The sequence below is a fragment of the Colossoma macropomum genome, unplaced genomic scaffold (genome assembly GCF_904425465.1).
Source record: "Colossoma macropomum unplaced genomic scaffold, Colossoma_macropomum, whole genome shotgun sequence".
Classification (NCBI taxonomy): Eukaryota; Metazoa; Chordata; class Actinopteri; order Characiformes; family Serrasalmidae; genus Colossoma; species Colossoma macropomum.
In genome coordinates, this window is record NW_023494807.1 from 10907929 (window position 1) to 10920758 (window position 12830).

The 12830-nt window shown below is 40.0% G+C and overlaps 1 protein-coding gene across 2 annotated transcripts in view; it reads right to left on the minus strand.

Annotated features, from left to right (window-relative positions):
* The window catches only part of limk1a (LIM domain kinase 1a), a 92624-nt gene extending 79818 nt beyond the window's left edge, over positions 1 to 12806 (minus strand). Inside the window, exons 1-3 of one of the 2 annotated variants that reach the window (XM_036556568.1) lie at positions 12609 to 12806; positions 6457 to 6507; positions 6234 to 6333 (exon numbers count right to left, since the gene is read on the minus strand). In XM_036556568.1, the coding sequence (XP_036412461.1) occupies positions 6234 to 6333; positions 6457 to 6507; positions 12609 to 12666 (209 nt within the window). In that variant the 5' untranslated portion in view covers positions 12667 to 12806. The remainder of the gene's footprint in view (positions 1 to 6233; positions 6334 to 6456; positions 6508 to 12608) is intronic. The other variant, XM_036556569.1, reaches the window with a different exon arrangement.
* Between the last annotated feature and the right edge of the window lie 24 nt (positions 12807 to 12830).

The window sequence follows — 12830 nt, forward strand, 5'->3', positions numbered from 1 at the left end:
AGCTCATTAACCTGCAATAGAATCGCTCGGTTCTGCTTAGATCTGCAGAGAACTGAGCTCCATGTCCTGCGTCAGATTAACACAGGAATGCTAATCAGGAAAAAAAGGTAAAGCTGAGATTTTGGGGTTCAATGTCCACCTTTCAATAAGAAGTTATTACAAAAAGCTTCAAATTAATACATAAAAAGATTAGAAAAAAACACCAGTCTAGTGTTCTGAGGGCTGAAGAGCTTCACAGTCCTGCCTGATACTGATGCAACTCAACATTTAACTTGGCATCAATAAATAATAATAATAATAATAAAAACAATAAACCTTATTAACGCAGCACATTTCATACACTGAAATGCAGCTCAAAGTGCTTTACATAACAAACAGAAGACAAATTATAGAAAATAAAAATATTGCGTCAAAAGGGGAATAAAAAACAAATTCTTAAAAACGAAAAAAAAGTCTAATAATAATATCACATAAAATAGTGAAGTAGATGATTTTAAAAAATATTAAATAAAAAAATAAAAGAAAACAAAAAACCACAATAGGACAATAATAAAAGATAAAAACTATAGAAAAATTAAGGTAAAAAAAGATGAGTTTTTAGCTGCTTTTTTAAAGCTGCTAACTGAGGAGGTTGGTTGTATGTCCCTCAGGAGGGAGTTCCACAGTTTCACTGACTCACTACTTCTTTGTGTTTTGCTCCAGGAATAGAGAGAAATCCTGTGTTTGATGATCTTAGGCTGCGTTTACATTACCAGGCTGAAGTGGCACAAATCTGACTTTTTGCCCTAATATGACTCAGATCTGATGTTTTCAGGGCTGTGTGGACACACAAATCTGATATTTTCAAATCCAATCAGAGCCACTTTCATATGTGGTCCTAGATCGGATACGTATCCGATTCGTGGCCACGCGACCTTAATGTGACGCTCAGATCAGAATTCATGTGCTTTTTTTCCACTGCGCTGCGCCATCATTCAGCGTTACCATGGCAGCAGCACCGAACAGAAGTTAAAGCCCGTAAACGGTGGAAAAGCAGCTCATCTCACCTTTTTCTCCTTCGTCTCGCTCTAATAATGAAGCTGAGAGCTGATCAGAGTTAATTATCTTCTCAGCGAAGCTCGTTCTGCTCGTTAGTCTGTTGCTGATGATGCTCGTGATTCATTCACGTGACGTTACTGAGTAGGATGTGCTCATGAGGGTCATTTCAGGACGTTGTTTATTCACATTAATGACAGATTTGAATCACTTACCTAAACGAGTGTGAACCCTCATGTCAGAGAGATCAGATTTGACCAAAAACTCGGATTTAAGGAACAAGGCTTGAAATGTGAAGGTAGCTTTTGACATCGTTGTGGAGCAGATTCAGTTAAATTATCTGACATGTAAACAGGTGTTTGCCCTTTAACAGCCTTCAAAACGGATAAAAGAGCTTTAAAATGTGTTCTTTATTGAACGGAAAGCCAGTGAAGCGCTAATGCAGAGGTGATATGTTCATTCCTCCGTGTTCAGGTGAGAATTCTCTTTGCTGCTTTCTGTACAAGCTGTAATTTATCTCTAAACTCTTTTTAGGAAAGCCGGTGAACAGCACTTTACAGTAATCTAAGTGGGACAAAACAAAAGCCAGAGTCAATTTATTTGCATCATGTAGTACGAGATACAGCCGGACTTTGACAATGTTTCTGAGATGAAGGAATAAAGTGAAGTCTGCATTAATACAGTTTATAATTTAGCTGTAATAAAGTTAATAAGTCAATTCTCACTCCTGATACTGATTCCGATATCTGAGTTCAGGGAATCTATCTGAATTATCAGTACAGAGAAAATACACAGTCAAATGCTGTATTTACCATCATTTACTACAGGGTTGTGTTCTTGACTGAGAAACCAGTGTAGCTTTACATAAAACATGCAGAAACATGCAAATAGATGCTAAGATATGCGAGCCAGGAGCCAGCTAGCTTCTGGTCACTGAGCGACAGCGTCAGCATCCCTAAAGGAGAACCACACCCTGCAGAGACAGGAGACACTCACCAAATCTGAAATGAAACCAGCTCTCATTTAAAACAGCCCTCTGATACGTTTACACCATAAACAAGATGAAGTTAGGATTCTGAATTGTGTGGCGTGTCACCGAGGGCGCGTTCGTATCTGTAGTTCAGTTCTCCTGGTTCGAGCCAAAGCAGGAAATGACGCATTTCGGTTCTGGTTCGTTTAGCGTTCACACTGACGTATTTAACACTGAACCAAAATATGTAAACAAAAGTCATACAGACAAAAAATGACTGGGCAGATTTTATGACCCACATTTGGTGACAGTAACTGGGATAACATCCAACCAGCTCTATGTAACTGAGCTTTATGAGTGAGTTTTATATGCCTTGGAGTTTGACGCACAAAAACACTTTTAAAAATAATTCTTCAATTCTTTTTTTAGTAAAGTTCAATGGTCCTATATAGAACCATTAACACTCAAAGAACCATTTGCATGCTTAAATTGTTATTTCAATATAAAGACAATTAATCTTTCAGACAATTAATCTAGATCAGAAGTTAGAACTTTCATTGCTTTCATATGACCCACGACATATCTCAACAAATGAAAAGCATTTGCTGCTTGACTGAGGAAAATGACTGCGGTCAGCTTAAATAATTGTTATCATTTACATTTACAGGCAATTAAGCAATAATTGTGACAGACCTCTAATCAAATGTAGAGTTAGGAGCCTCGCCCAAGGAATCTTGGACACCGGTTACACCTGGCATCAGGATTATATCTGGATTAGAGTGGTTTGGTGTAAAACGGAGCCAAGATGCATTTAAAACAGATACAAATCTGATCATTCAAACCACTTCAGGAGGTGGACTGAGACACACTTGAGCTCCATGTTATAGCAGCCTAAACACATCTGTCTCTCCAAGATACATTCAACAACCAAAACTCCTCCCAGTACGACCGAAATTCCTCCAAGTACAACTGAAACTCCTCCCAGTACAACTGAAACTACTCCCAGTACAACCAAAACCCCTCCCAGTACAACCGAAACTCCACCCTAATACAACTGAAACTTCTTCCAGTACAAACGAAACTCCTCCCAGTACAAATAAAACTCCAAAAAAGCAAAACTCCTAGCTAAATCAAAACCCCTCCCAGTACAACCAAAACCCCTCCTAGTTAAATCAAAAACCCTCCCAGTGCAACCAAAACCCCTCCCCATACAACCCAAACTCTTCCCAGTACCTCTGAAACTCCTTCCAGTACAAGAAAACTCCTCCCAGTAGAAACATAACCCCTCCCAGTACAACCAAAACCCCTCCCGTACAACCCAAACCCCTCCCAGTATAAATGAAACTCCTCCCAGTATGACCAAAACCCCTCCCAGTACAACCAAAACTCCACCCAATACAAACAAAACTCCTCCCAGTACAAATGAAACTCCTCCCAGTACAAATGAAACTCCAAAAAACAAAACTCCTAGTTAAATCAAAACCCCTACCAGTACAACCAAAACCCCTCCTAGTTAAATCAAAACCCCTCCCAGTACAACCAAAACCCCTCCTAGTTAAATCAAAACCCTTCCTAGTTAAATCAAAACCCCTCCCAGTACAACCCAAACTCCTCCCAGTACCACTGAAACTCCTTCCAGTACAAGAAAACTCCTCCCAGTACAAATGAAATGCCTTCCAGTACAAACGAAACTCCTCTTAGTACAACCGAAATCCCTCCTGGTACAACTGAAACTCCTCCCCATGCAGTGCGTCACTGGGCACATGATCCGTGTCTGTGAGGACGATAATCATGAAGGGTGCACATGGTTCCCCTAAGTTTAAAGAAATGCACGACCGCATGCTAACTTGCAAATTTTGAGGCAACAGCCATCTTTAGCATAAGACAGGAAGAGGCTGAACTGATAAACAATTGGTAATTGGTTGCTGCTCAATGAGCGGATTTGCATATTCTGTGCCACACAGTAATCGGACTGCAGTCCGACTAACCAGAGACGCATTTGACTGCCAAGTGTTAATACATGTGGCTAAAATCTTATCAGGATACAATCCAGATACTAGACACAGGAAGTGACCAGGTGTAAACCGGGTCTTACTGGTATATGGTTGCCCAGGTGGTGAACCAAACCCGTCTGCCGCATGGAGGGCAGCGGTGTGACCCATACACATGTACACAAGCCAAAACATTGGCAGAAACTCCTCAGTTTCAGGAACCAGCAGGCCTGCGGAGAGCAGACGACGCTTCATTCTGCGTTCGGATTTTAAACAAACCGAACCGCAGTTAGTTTGGAAGAGCGCACGCCTCAGGGGGTCTTGGTCTGCTTATGTGGTGCACCAGGGCTCTAACAGCAGCGTTCTCCCTTGTTTTAACCGAGCAATCTCACCAGGGTTCTTTTCTAATTCTAAGTCTGAACACGCTCTGAGGCTGCCGCCCAGACAGCAGAACAGTGAGACGCTCTGGACCGTTAAAGTCAATTACTTAGTTAAACTTAATCACGTGTGCATTTCACTTGATGAAAAGGACACAGCCAGAAATCCTTCAGCACAAACAAACTGCAGTGCAATAAAAGCCTGGCAAAGCTCCTCTCAGGACGGTGATGATGTCAGTGCTCGGAACTTTAACTCTACTTTTTATTTACATTTACATATTTACACTGAGTTGTCTCAACACCTAAAATCTGGCCCAGATACAGAACGTTTTTAATTCCATAACACAGAACAGGCAGGGAAGGTCAGCTGAGTGCTTTTATCTCACATCCAGCTGTTAATCTTTAGTCTACGGAGCCTGAGCACACAGTGCAAGTGACTTTAATATCTCAATACTTCTGTAGGACACTGTAGTCTTAACCCAAATAATATGTTTAGACAGAAGAAAAACGCCTGACGCCATGACTGAAACACGTCCCTACTGCAGTCATGAGCACAGGTGATACAAAAAGCTGATCAAGATTAAAGGTGAATTCTACAGATTTTTAAAAAAAGTTCTCCATAATTTGCTGGTTAAGATGTAAACAGAGTCGTTAAGAGTGGTTTGGTGTGAAATGCTCTGCTCTGGAGAAACTTACTGAGTCGGGAATTGTTCACGGTGGTGGTGATAGGAACCAGACGTCCACCTGAGACATTATCTGATGTCTTAGACACTGTTTTATGATAGTTCTGAGAAGATTTTGGCCTTAAAATTCACTCATGGTGGAGGGATACATAATATGCAGGGCGCTGTGAGTCAAAATAGTCCCCAAAGGTAGAATTTTTTAGATATACCACTATTTTCCATCATTAACATTAAATATAAACTCATAAGACTCGTGTAGGTTCACTGGTGGTTTTGGATAGTAAATAAAATGTCTATATTTGTGTTGTAGTCATGGCGACGCCTGGCTCCTATCACCACCCCTGTCAGTTATGAAGAAAATTTGGAAAATGAATGAAATTACAATTTATGGCTAAAGTTTAGCTGATAAATGATGCCTTACGCTCATAAAGAACGTAACAAAAAGTTAATGCAAATCATCAAATCATCAATCACACTTAGAAATGGCGAACCAATCACTTCCTTTCTTTTAAATTTAATAGTATCTTGTAGAGCTGGCCAAAAATCACAATACAGTATCATGATCTGTCTCTGCAGATCAGTAGCTATCGCTAATTATCAATAGTTATGTGCATTTCCTGAATCATATTTTGAACCCTGAACAATTGACTAATGTAGAGATCCACCGATACCACTTTTTCCCTTCCGATAACGATTCTGATACCTGATCCTTATATATATATATATGCCGATACCGAGTACCGATACGACACTAACTCTCCAACCTAACTGGCCTGTATGTCCTGATATTTATATAATTACATTTTTTAAATATTTTATTTTGGTCAAATTATGTTCTGTCTAGAGGGCATTTATTTATTGGAGTATATTCAGTATTAGATGCATAAAGAAAACCTATTTTTGTTTATTTACTACATATAGTAGTATTTACTATTATGTAATTAGTAGGATGTGTGTGGGTCAGAAATTGCTTTGTGGTGTCAGTCATAGGTGTCTGTATTCCCATTGCCGATACCGATATGGTATTGCAAACTGTCTCATTGGTTTCTGCTGCTGAGAGTGAACAGTTAGACTTCTTCTTCTTTCCTGTCTACCAAGCAGAAAAAGTGCATCACCAACTAAGCAGCAACTGGCCTTTTCTGCCAGTAACGAACTGAAGAACAGGATAAAAACCAACCTGAAACAAACTGTGTGCCAGTCAGTGTTGAGGGCCTGGAGGTACTGCTCATCGTAGATGCGCTGTCTGCACCCCGCACACACGGGCAAGCTTCCGCCGGCTGTCGAACACAAAACAACAAGTCACCACAGTGTTTGCCTTTAAATGCATAACATCATCCATGGAAGCCACTTTAAACAGAATGAACTGATAATATACAGCTGTGAGTAAAAAGTGTGTGAACCTTCAGGAGGATCTGGATTTCTACATGGGTGGCTCCTAAAGTGATCTTCATCTAAGAACAGAACGAATAATGAATAATGAATGACGAAAAATTTACTTCTATTAACAAACACAAAACATGTTTTACTGCCATATGTTCATTAAACCAATGGCTTTTGCTGTATTTATATTTTTAAAAACATTAAATAAAAATAAATACCTACCAAAATGTACTGTAAGTATAATAACCACACTTTCATTACCTTCCTCAATAATTTGCTTGTTTGCTAATAATCAGAGGTGGGCGATATAGCAAAAATGTAATATCACAATACTTTAAGAAGTTTTCACAATACACAATACATACACAATATAGATTTTTCCTGATTTTTGATAAGTTGTTAAAGACACAGTAGTGCCAAATTTAAAAACGATATCAAAAACCATATCAATAGCATGACTTTATATTTCACATTTCACAAACTGTGCTGCACTACATTATACAGGTCTAATTATGCTTTTTATGTACTCATACTACAGTTAGATACTTCTAGAGATTTTCATGATACACAATACGTCACAATATTTACTGTTTCAGACAACTGATCTGTGAAAAAAGAACCAGTAGTGCTACATTTATAAAAAATACTATCAAAAACTCTGAACACAGTGATTTTTATTCTATATTTGGCAATAAATCCAGGTAAACTGGACTAATCTTGCTCTTTTTATAGTGACACATGTTTAATGTTCTAAAAGTACTAACGATGTACACAATATGCTCAGAAAAGCATATTGTATTGTACTGTGAGATAATTTATCACGATAATGATAAATATCGTCATATTGCCCAGCCCTGCTGTGGTTGTTGCGATTAGCCTACTATTTGTAGTGAATCTTCAGTGAATCTTTAAAGTGGCTCATTAGCTTTACAATTAGTATTGTAAAGAAATGTAATGTCATGAAAGAAATGTCATGTAAAGACAGTCTCAAAAAACATTGGGTATATATATATATATATATATATATATATATATATATATATATATATATATATATATGTACACACATTTGTCTGGTGTATATGCTGCCGGAAAACTCTAATTTCCCGTTAGCTATTAATAAATTGTTATTGTATCTTATCTTTTGCCACTGATCGAGCTCCAGGTGACAACAGTAGAAAAAATGATGGTGGCTTGTTCCTCACTAATGACTCCTTTACATCTAATTCTGATAACAAACTCAGCTTCTAGGCTCCCTTTTACACTTTTCAGAAGCACTTTTATCTAAAACGGTCAAACGACGCTATGCTAAGTCATGCTAAGTCCAGCTAAGCCAAGATAAAATAAATTCGTCCCCTCAATCAATCCTCGCATTCGTTCAAAGATCCTGACGTGAACTGATTTCTATTTTGTGCAGAGGACCAGGCTTCATCACTGCATTAGCAGTTTAATCTAATTATTCTGGAGACGCTTTCAGCGGCTATCTGTACATCAGAGCAAGGAAGCGGAGCTTCAGAGCAGCACCGACGGCCCTGCTGAACCACACTGCTGCATGGGTAGGTGTGGGCAACACAATGCTATGTTGCTGTTGTTGTTGTGGTACATCACAATACTCTTTTCTGAGTATATGATGGGTATCAGTACTTCTGTAACATGAAGCATATAAGACAGATACAGATCAGGGATGTGCATGATGATCACTCCAGCACCCAGGTAACTGCTCGAGGTGTCAGTATTTAAATAGATAACATCCTCAAAACTGGGACAAAGTGTCCCACAGCCACACTGTTGACATACCATCAACACAGTGCGTAAAAGCAGGCAGTGCCGGTTACGGCTTCCAAATAAAGATATCAAGAAAAAGTCGGTTTGATCGGAGGCGCTGATCCGTACTGAATCAAGTTTATCTTTGAGTTGCCATAACATAACATGAGATAACATATCCGAACACTGGTATTCTAAATGCTGCATCAGTGGACACATCAACACACCACAGGAGATGAAAGCACACAAATCACTACAATTATATCATTAGTGATCTGTGCATCAGTGATATTCTGTCTTTGCCATCACTAAACCATCAAACATCATCATGACAGCAAAACTGGGTAACTAACATGGCGTTAGCTTAAGCTACGTGAGTCCTGCTACCATTTTGGCATTAACGGCATTCACTGTCGAGCTAAAGCAGAAGTCAGTCATCGGCCAGTGTCAATTGTGAACAACTCTCCACACTCAGAAATGATCAAAACTGCAGAATTTGTCCTTCACCAAACTGTCTACCTGTGACAAAATGACGTTTTTCCTGTTTATTCTCTCTAGTGAGCGTGTCTCCTTGGCTGGCTCAGCTCTTCAGCCTCTTTCCTGCTCACGATGATGCTATAGATTAAGTGACCTTTATTAGTCCCACAATGGGGAAATTTCACCTCCACAATCTAATCTATCCATGTAGTGAAGACACACACACTATGGGGGAGTGAGCACACTTGCCCAGAGCGGTGGGCAGCCCTATGTGCAACACCCAGGGAGCAGTTGGGGGTTAGGTGCCTTACTCAAGGGCACTTCAGTCACATACTGTCGGCTCAGAGGATCGAGCCGGCAACCTTCCAGTCACAGGACTGGTTCCCTAACCTCCAGCCCACGACTGCCACGACGAGCTCACAGTGTTGAGTTTTTCTTTTCTGTTGTTGTCTCAGCCATGAACCACACAGTATACAACAGCTATGATTTATCTGTCAGGATTAGAGGTGGGCGATATGGCAAAAATACAATATCACGATACTTCAAGAACGATACAAGATATGTCTCAGGATTTTTTTGTCTAACATCTGATACAGTGGAACAGACAAAAAAGAACCAAAACGCTTCTTTATTAAATACAGATTACTATGATTTTTATCCAGTCTGTCATTGTGACAAAACATGATGTTCGGTATTAGAAAACACACAGTTCCGGTCCTAAAATCTGATTGGCTGAGCCGCGATTGAAGCCATTGTAAAATCACTGCGCCACGAAAAACCCTTCTGCTGAGTAATCTTTGACTCTAACGCTGATCGCACGGAGCACCGAGTGTACTGATGAAGTAAGAACCTGTTTTTTGTTTAAACTGAGGGGCTGAAAACTTATTTTCTTATCTAGAACTGGGCTGGTCAGCTAGCTAACAGCCTAAACGAGCCAACAGCCTAAACAGCTCCATCATTAATATCACAGGCTTGAATTAAAGCACTCACGATATGATTCACTGTGAAACTGCAGTATAAAAGTCTAAAGAATGTCACCTGCATGTCTAACATGCTTCAAATGTTCATGTTTCAGTCAGAAGTCGCGTCAAACCCAGGCTGAGTCCCAAACAGCTCTGTACTCCCTAAATATTGTGCTGTGTAACATTTAGGTTTAGAAATTCTAGCTTCTGCTGTCAAATCATGCACTGCACATTGAGTATGAATGTGGATGAATCCCAAATGACCATTTTTAGCGATATTTTGCTCTGTTGTGCTGCAGGAGTCAGTATTTAAACTCCTACGTAGCATAAACATCACAGTAAATAATCAGGAGAGAAACTACAGCAGCTGCAGCTCCGCGAGTCTCACAGCACCGACTTCTTATCAGAGCAAATTCAGCAGGTCAGGAAATGTTAATCCTTTAAGGACAAACAAAAACGGCTATTTATGCTGTTTAATCTGCTCTTATACTTCTACTAATGCGGTCGCTGCACTTATTTGCTATGTGAAGAAAATGTATCTAAAAAAAAATTTTTTTTTTATATTTTTTGAACACTTGAATAAGAATACGCTTAATACATTAGCATGTTTATTGTTACTCTTAAACAATTAAATTATTTTTTATAGGCACTTTCTGATCCAAGCTGCTCTGAGAAATCCAACAATGAAAGGAGCCCCGTGCATCTTTAACACAGTGATAGGAAACAGAAGCTCACAGAAAGCTCTGATTCTACGCGCCGATATTTAGAAAATAGAATAATATTTGGACTCGTTTGTGAATAAAATTTCAGCCCTCATGAATTTTGACATGACCTGGCCCTCTCTGAAAAAAGTTGGGACACCCATGCAACCCTTTTTGGTGCAAAACAGGACCATTTTCAAAAAGATGCTATCCAGAACCATACACAACACATTCTCCATCAGTCTGAAGAACCATTTTACTATGCAAAGAACCATTTAAGCATGAAATGGTTCTTTGAGTGTTCATGATTCTATATATAACCGCTGTCTTTACTAAAGAACCCTTGAAGAACCATCTTTTTAAGAGTGTACAATGAACCGTTTCTCACCAAACCACTCTGACTGACTCTGTTTACATCTCAACAAGTAAATTACAGAGAAATTCTGTAATATCAGTGGAATTCCCCTTTAATTTTAATTTTATGTTAGACCACTGTAGTCAGACGTCAGCGTTCGTTGTTTGAAGTGAGCGAATGCAAGTCATGTATTGTGAGCCTGACGCTGATATCAGACAGATACTCATCTGCTTTGAAGTACATTTCCAGATTTGCTGCAGTTTCCTGGACTCGCCTCACTGAGTGGAGAGAGCAGGACACGCCTTAAAGGTGTTAAACACAGAAGAATGACTTCCGTTTATCAGTGAACTCAGCACTGAGAAGCAGCTCTAGAAACTGTGTTTGTGCTGAGTTTACTGAGCGGTCAGTCAGTGGCTGGACAGTTCTGTTCAGCATCGTCAGGTTCTGCAGACGGATGCTGCCTCGTCTCTTTCAGATCGTAATGAGGACGTTCATTCCACACAGTCTACCCTGAGACCCTCATCCTCACAGAACCATGACAGAAACTGGACTAACCAAAGTCTAAGTAGACTACATTAAAATATAAGTTCCAGACTGTCTACATCTGCACAGGTTCTCACTGTGACTCGCTCAGAACACAGAACACTGTCCATTAATCTTTAACGTGCTGGAGAGGATCTAAACAGACCTGCAGCTCCATAGAGAACCTCTACAATATTAATCAAGAGGAGAGGGAGAGAGAGAGAGAGAGAGAGAGAGAGAGAGAGAGAGAGAGAGAGAGGGAGAGAGAGAGAGGCAAAAGGCAAAAGAGGGAGAGAAATAAAGAACTATAAGGAGAAAAAAGAGTGACAAAAGAGTGGAAAAAGTAGGACAGAAAGTAAGAAATGGTGAAAGAAAGAAAAGGGAAAATAAGAAAGACATTTGGAAACTACTAAAGAAGGAAAAAAAGAATAACAAAGAGAAAAAGAAAGAAAGATGTGACAAAAGAAGGAAAAAAGAAAGCAGGACAGAAAGTAAAAAGTGACTTAAGAAAGAAAGAAAGAAAGAAAGAAAGAAAGATCAAGGAGAAAATAAACTACTAAGGAATGGAAAAAAGAATAACAAGGAAAAAAAAGAAAGAAGTGACAAAAGAAGGAAAAAAGAAAGACATTTTTTAAATAAGGAAATAAGAAACCTGGAAAGAAAGAAAGACATATATTACTGAAGAAAGTAAGAAAGAAAGAAAGAAAAAAAGAAAGTAGGGACAAAAGAAGGAAAGAATGTCAGAAAATGGAAGAAAGTGATAAATGATTAAAGAAAGAAAGAACAAGGGTAAATGAAACTACTAAAGAAGGGAATAAAGAAAGAAGTGACACAAGAAGGAAACAAGAAAGACATTTCTTTAAAGAAGGACATAAGAAAGCTGGAAAGAAAGAAAGAAATATATTACTAAAGAAAGAAAGAAAGAAAGAAAGGAGGAAAGAAAGGAGGAAAGAAAGGTATTACAAAACAAAGCACAAGAAATTGCTATGGGAAGGGAAAAAGAGGGGGAAAGGGAAAGGGGAAGGACGAAAGAAAGAAATGTCAAAAGAAAGAGAAGGAAAAGACAAAACAGTGCAGAAGAACAAGCAGAAAGAAAGAGTAAATAAAGTCAGACCCGACAGAATAAACAACCACAGCGCTGCGCAGCTGGTCAGTGTGCAGGTGTTCGGTCAGTGCTGAGCGCCCTGTGTGATATTCAGGCTGTAGTGATGCGGCTGTGTTTCCTGACTGACCATCAAACTGACCCCAAAACTACAATCACTAATTCGACACGGAGCTCCGGCTCCTCAGAGCGGCGCAGGCCGGAACGCTGTGAGTGACCCGCCCTGCAGTGAGCCTCTCCGGGCTGCGCTGAAGGGGCAGCGCCGCTCTGTAAGGGCACTCATACCAACCTTCGTCCTCTCCCATGCGCTCGTCCTTCCAGGTGCAACACAGCAGCATCAACCTCATTCACCCTCCGAGCGGGAGCTCCGCAGAGAGCCTAGCGAGCAGATACAGCGAGGCGACCGTGTGGTTCCAGTCCGGTTCCGCTCCCTCCGCTCTCCTGAAGAGAGCCGCCACCGGAGACGATGCGCTTCCCGAGGAGCTCAGGGCCGATTCTGCAGCACACCAGC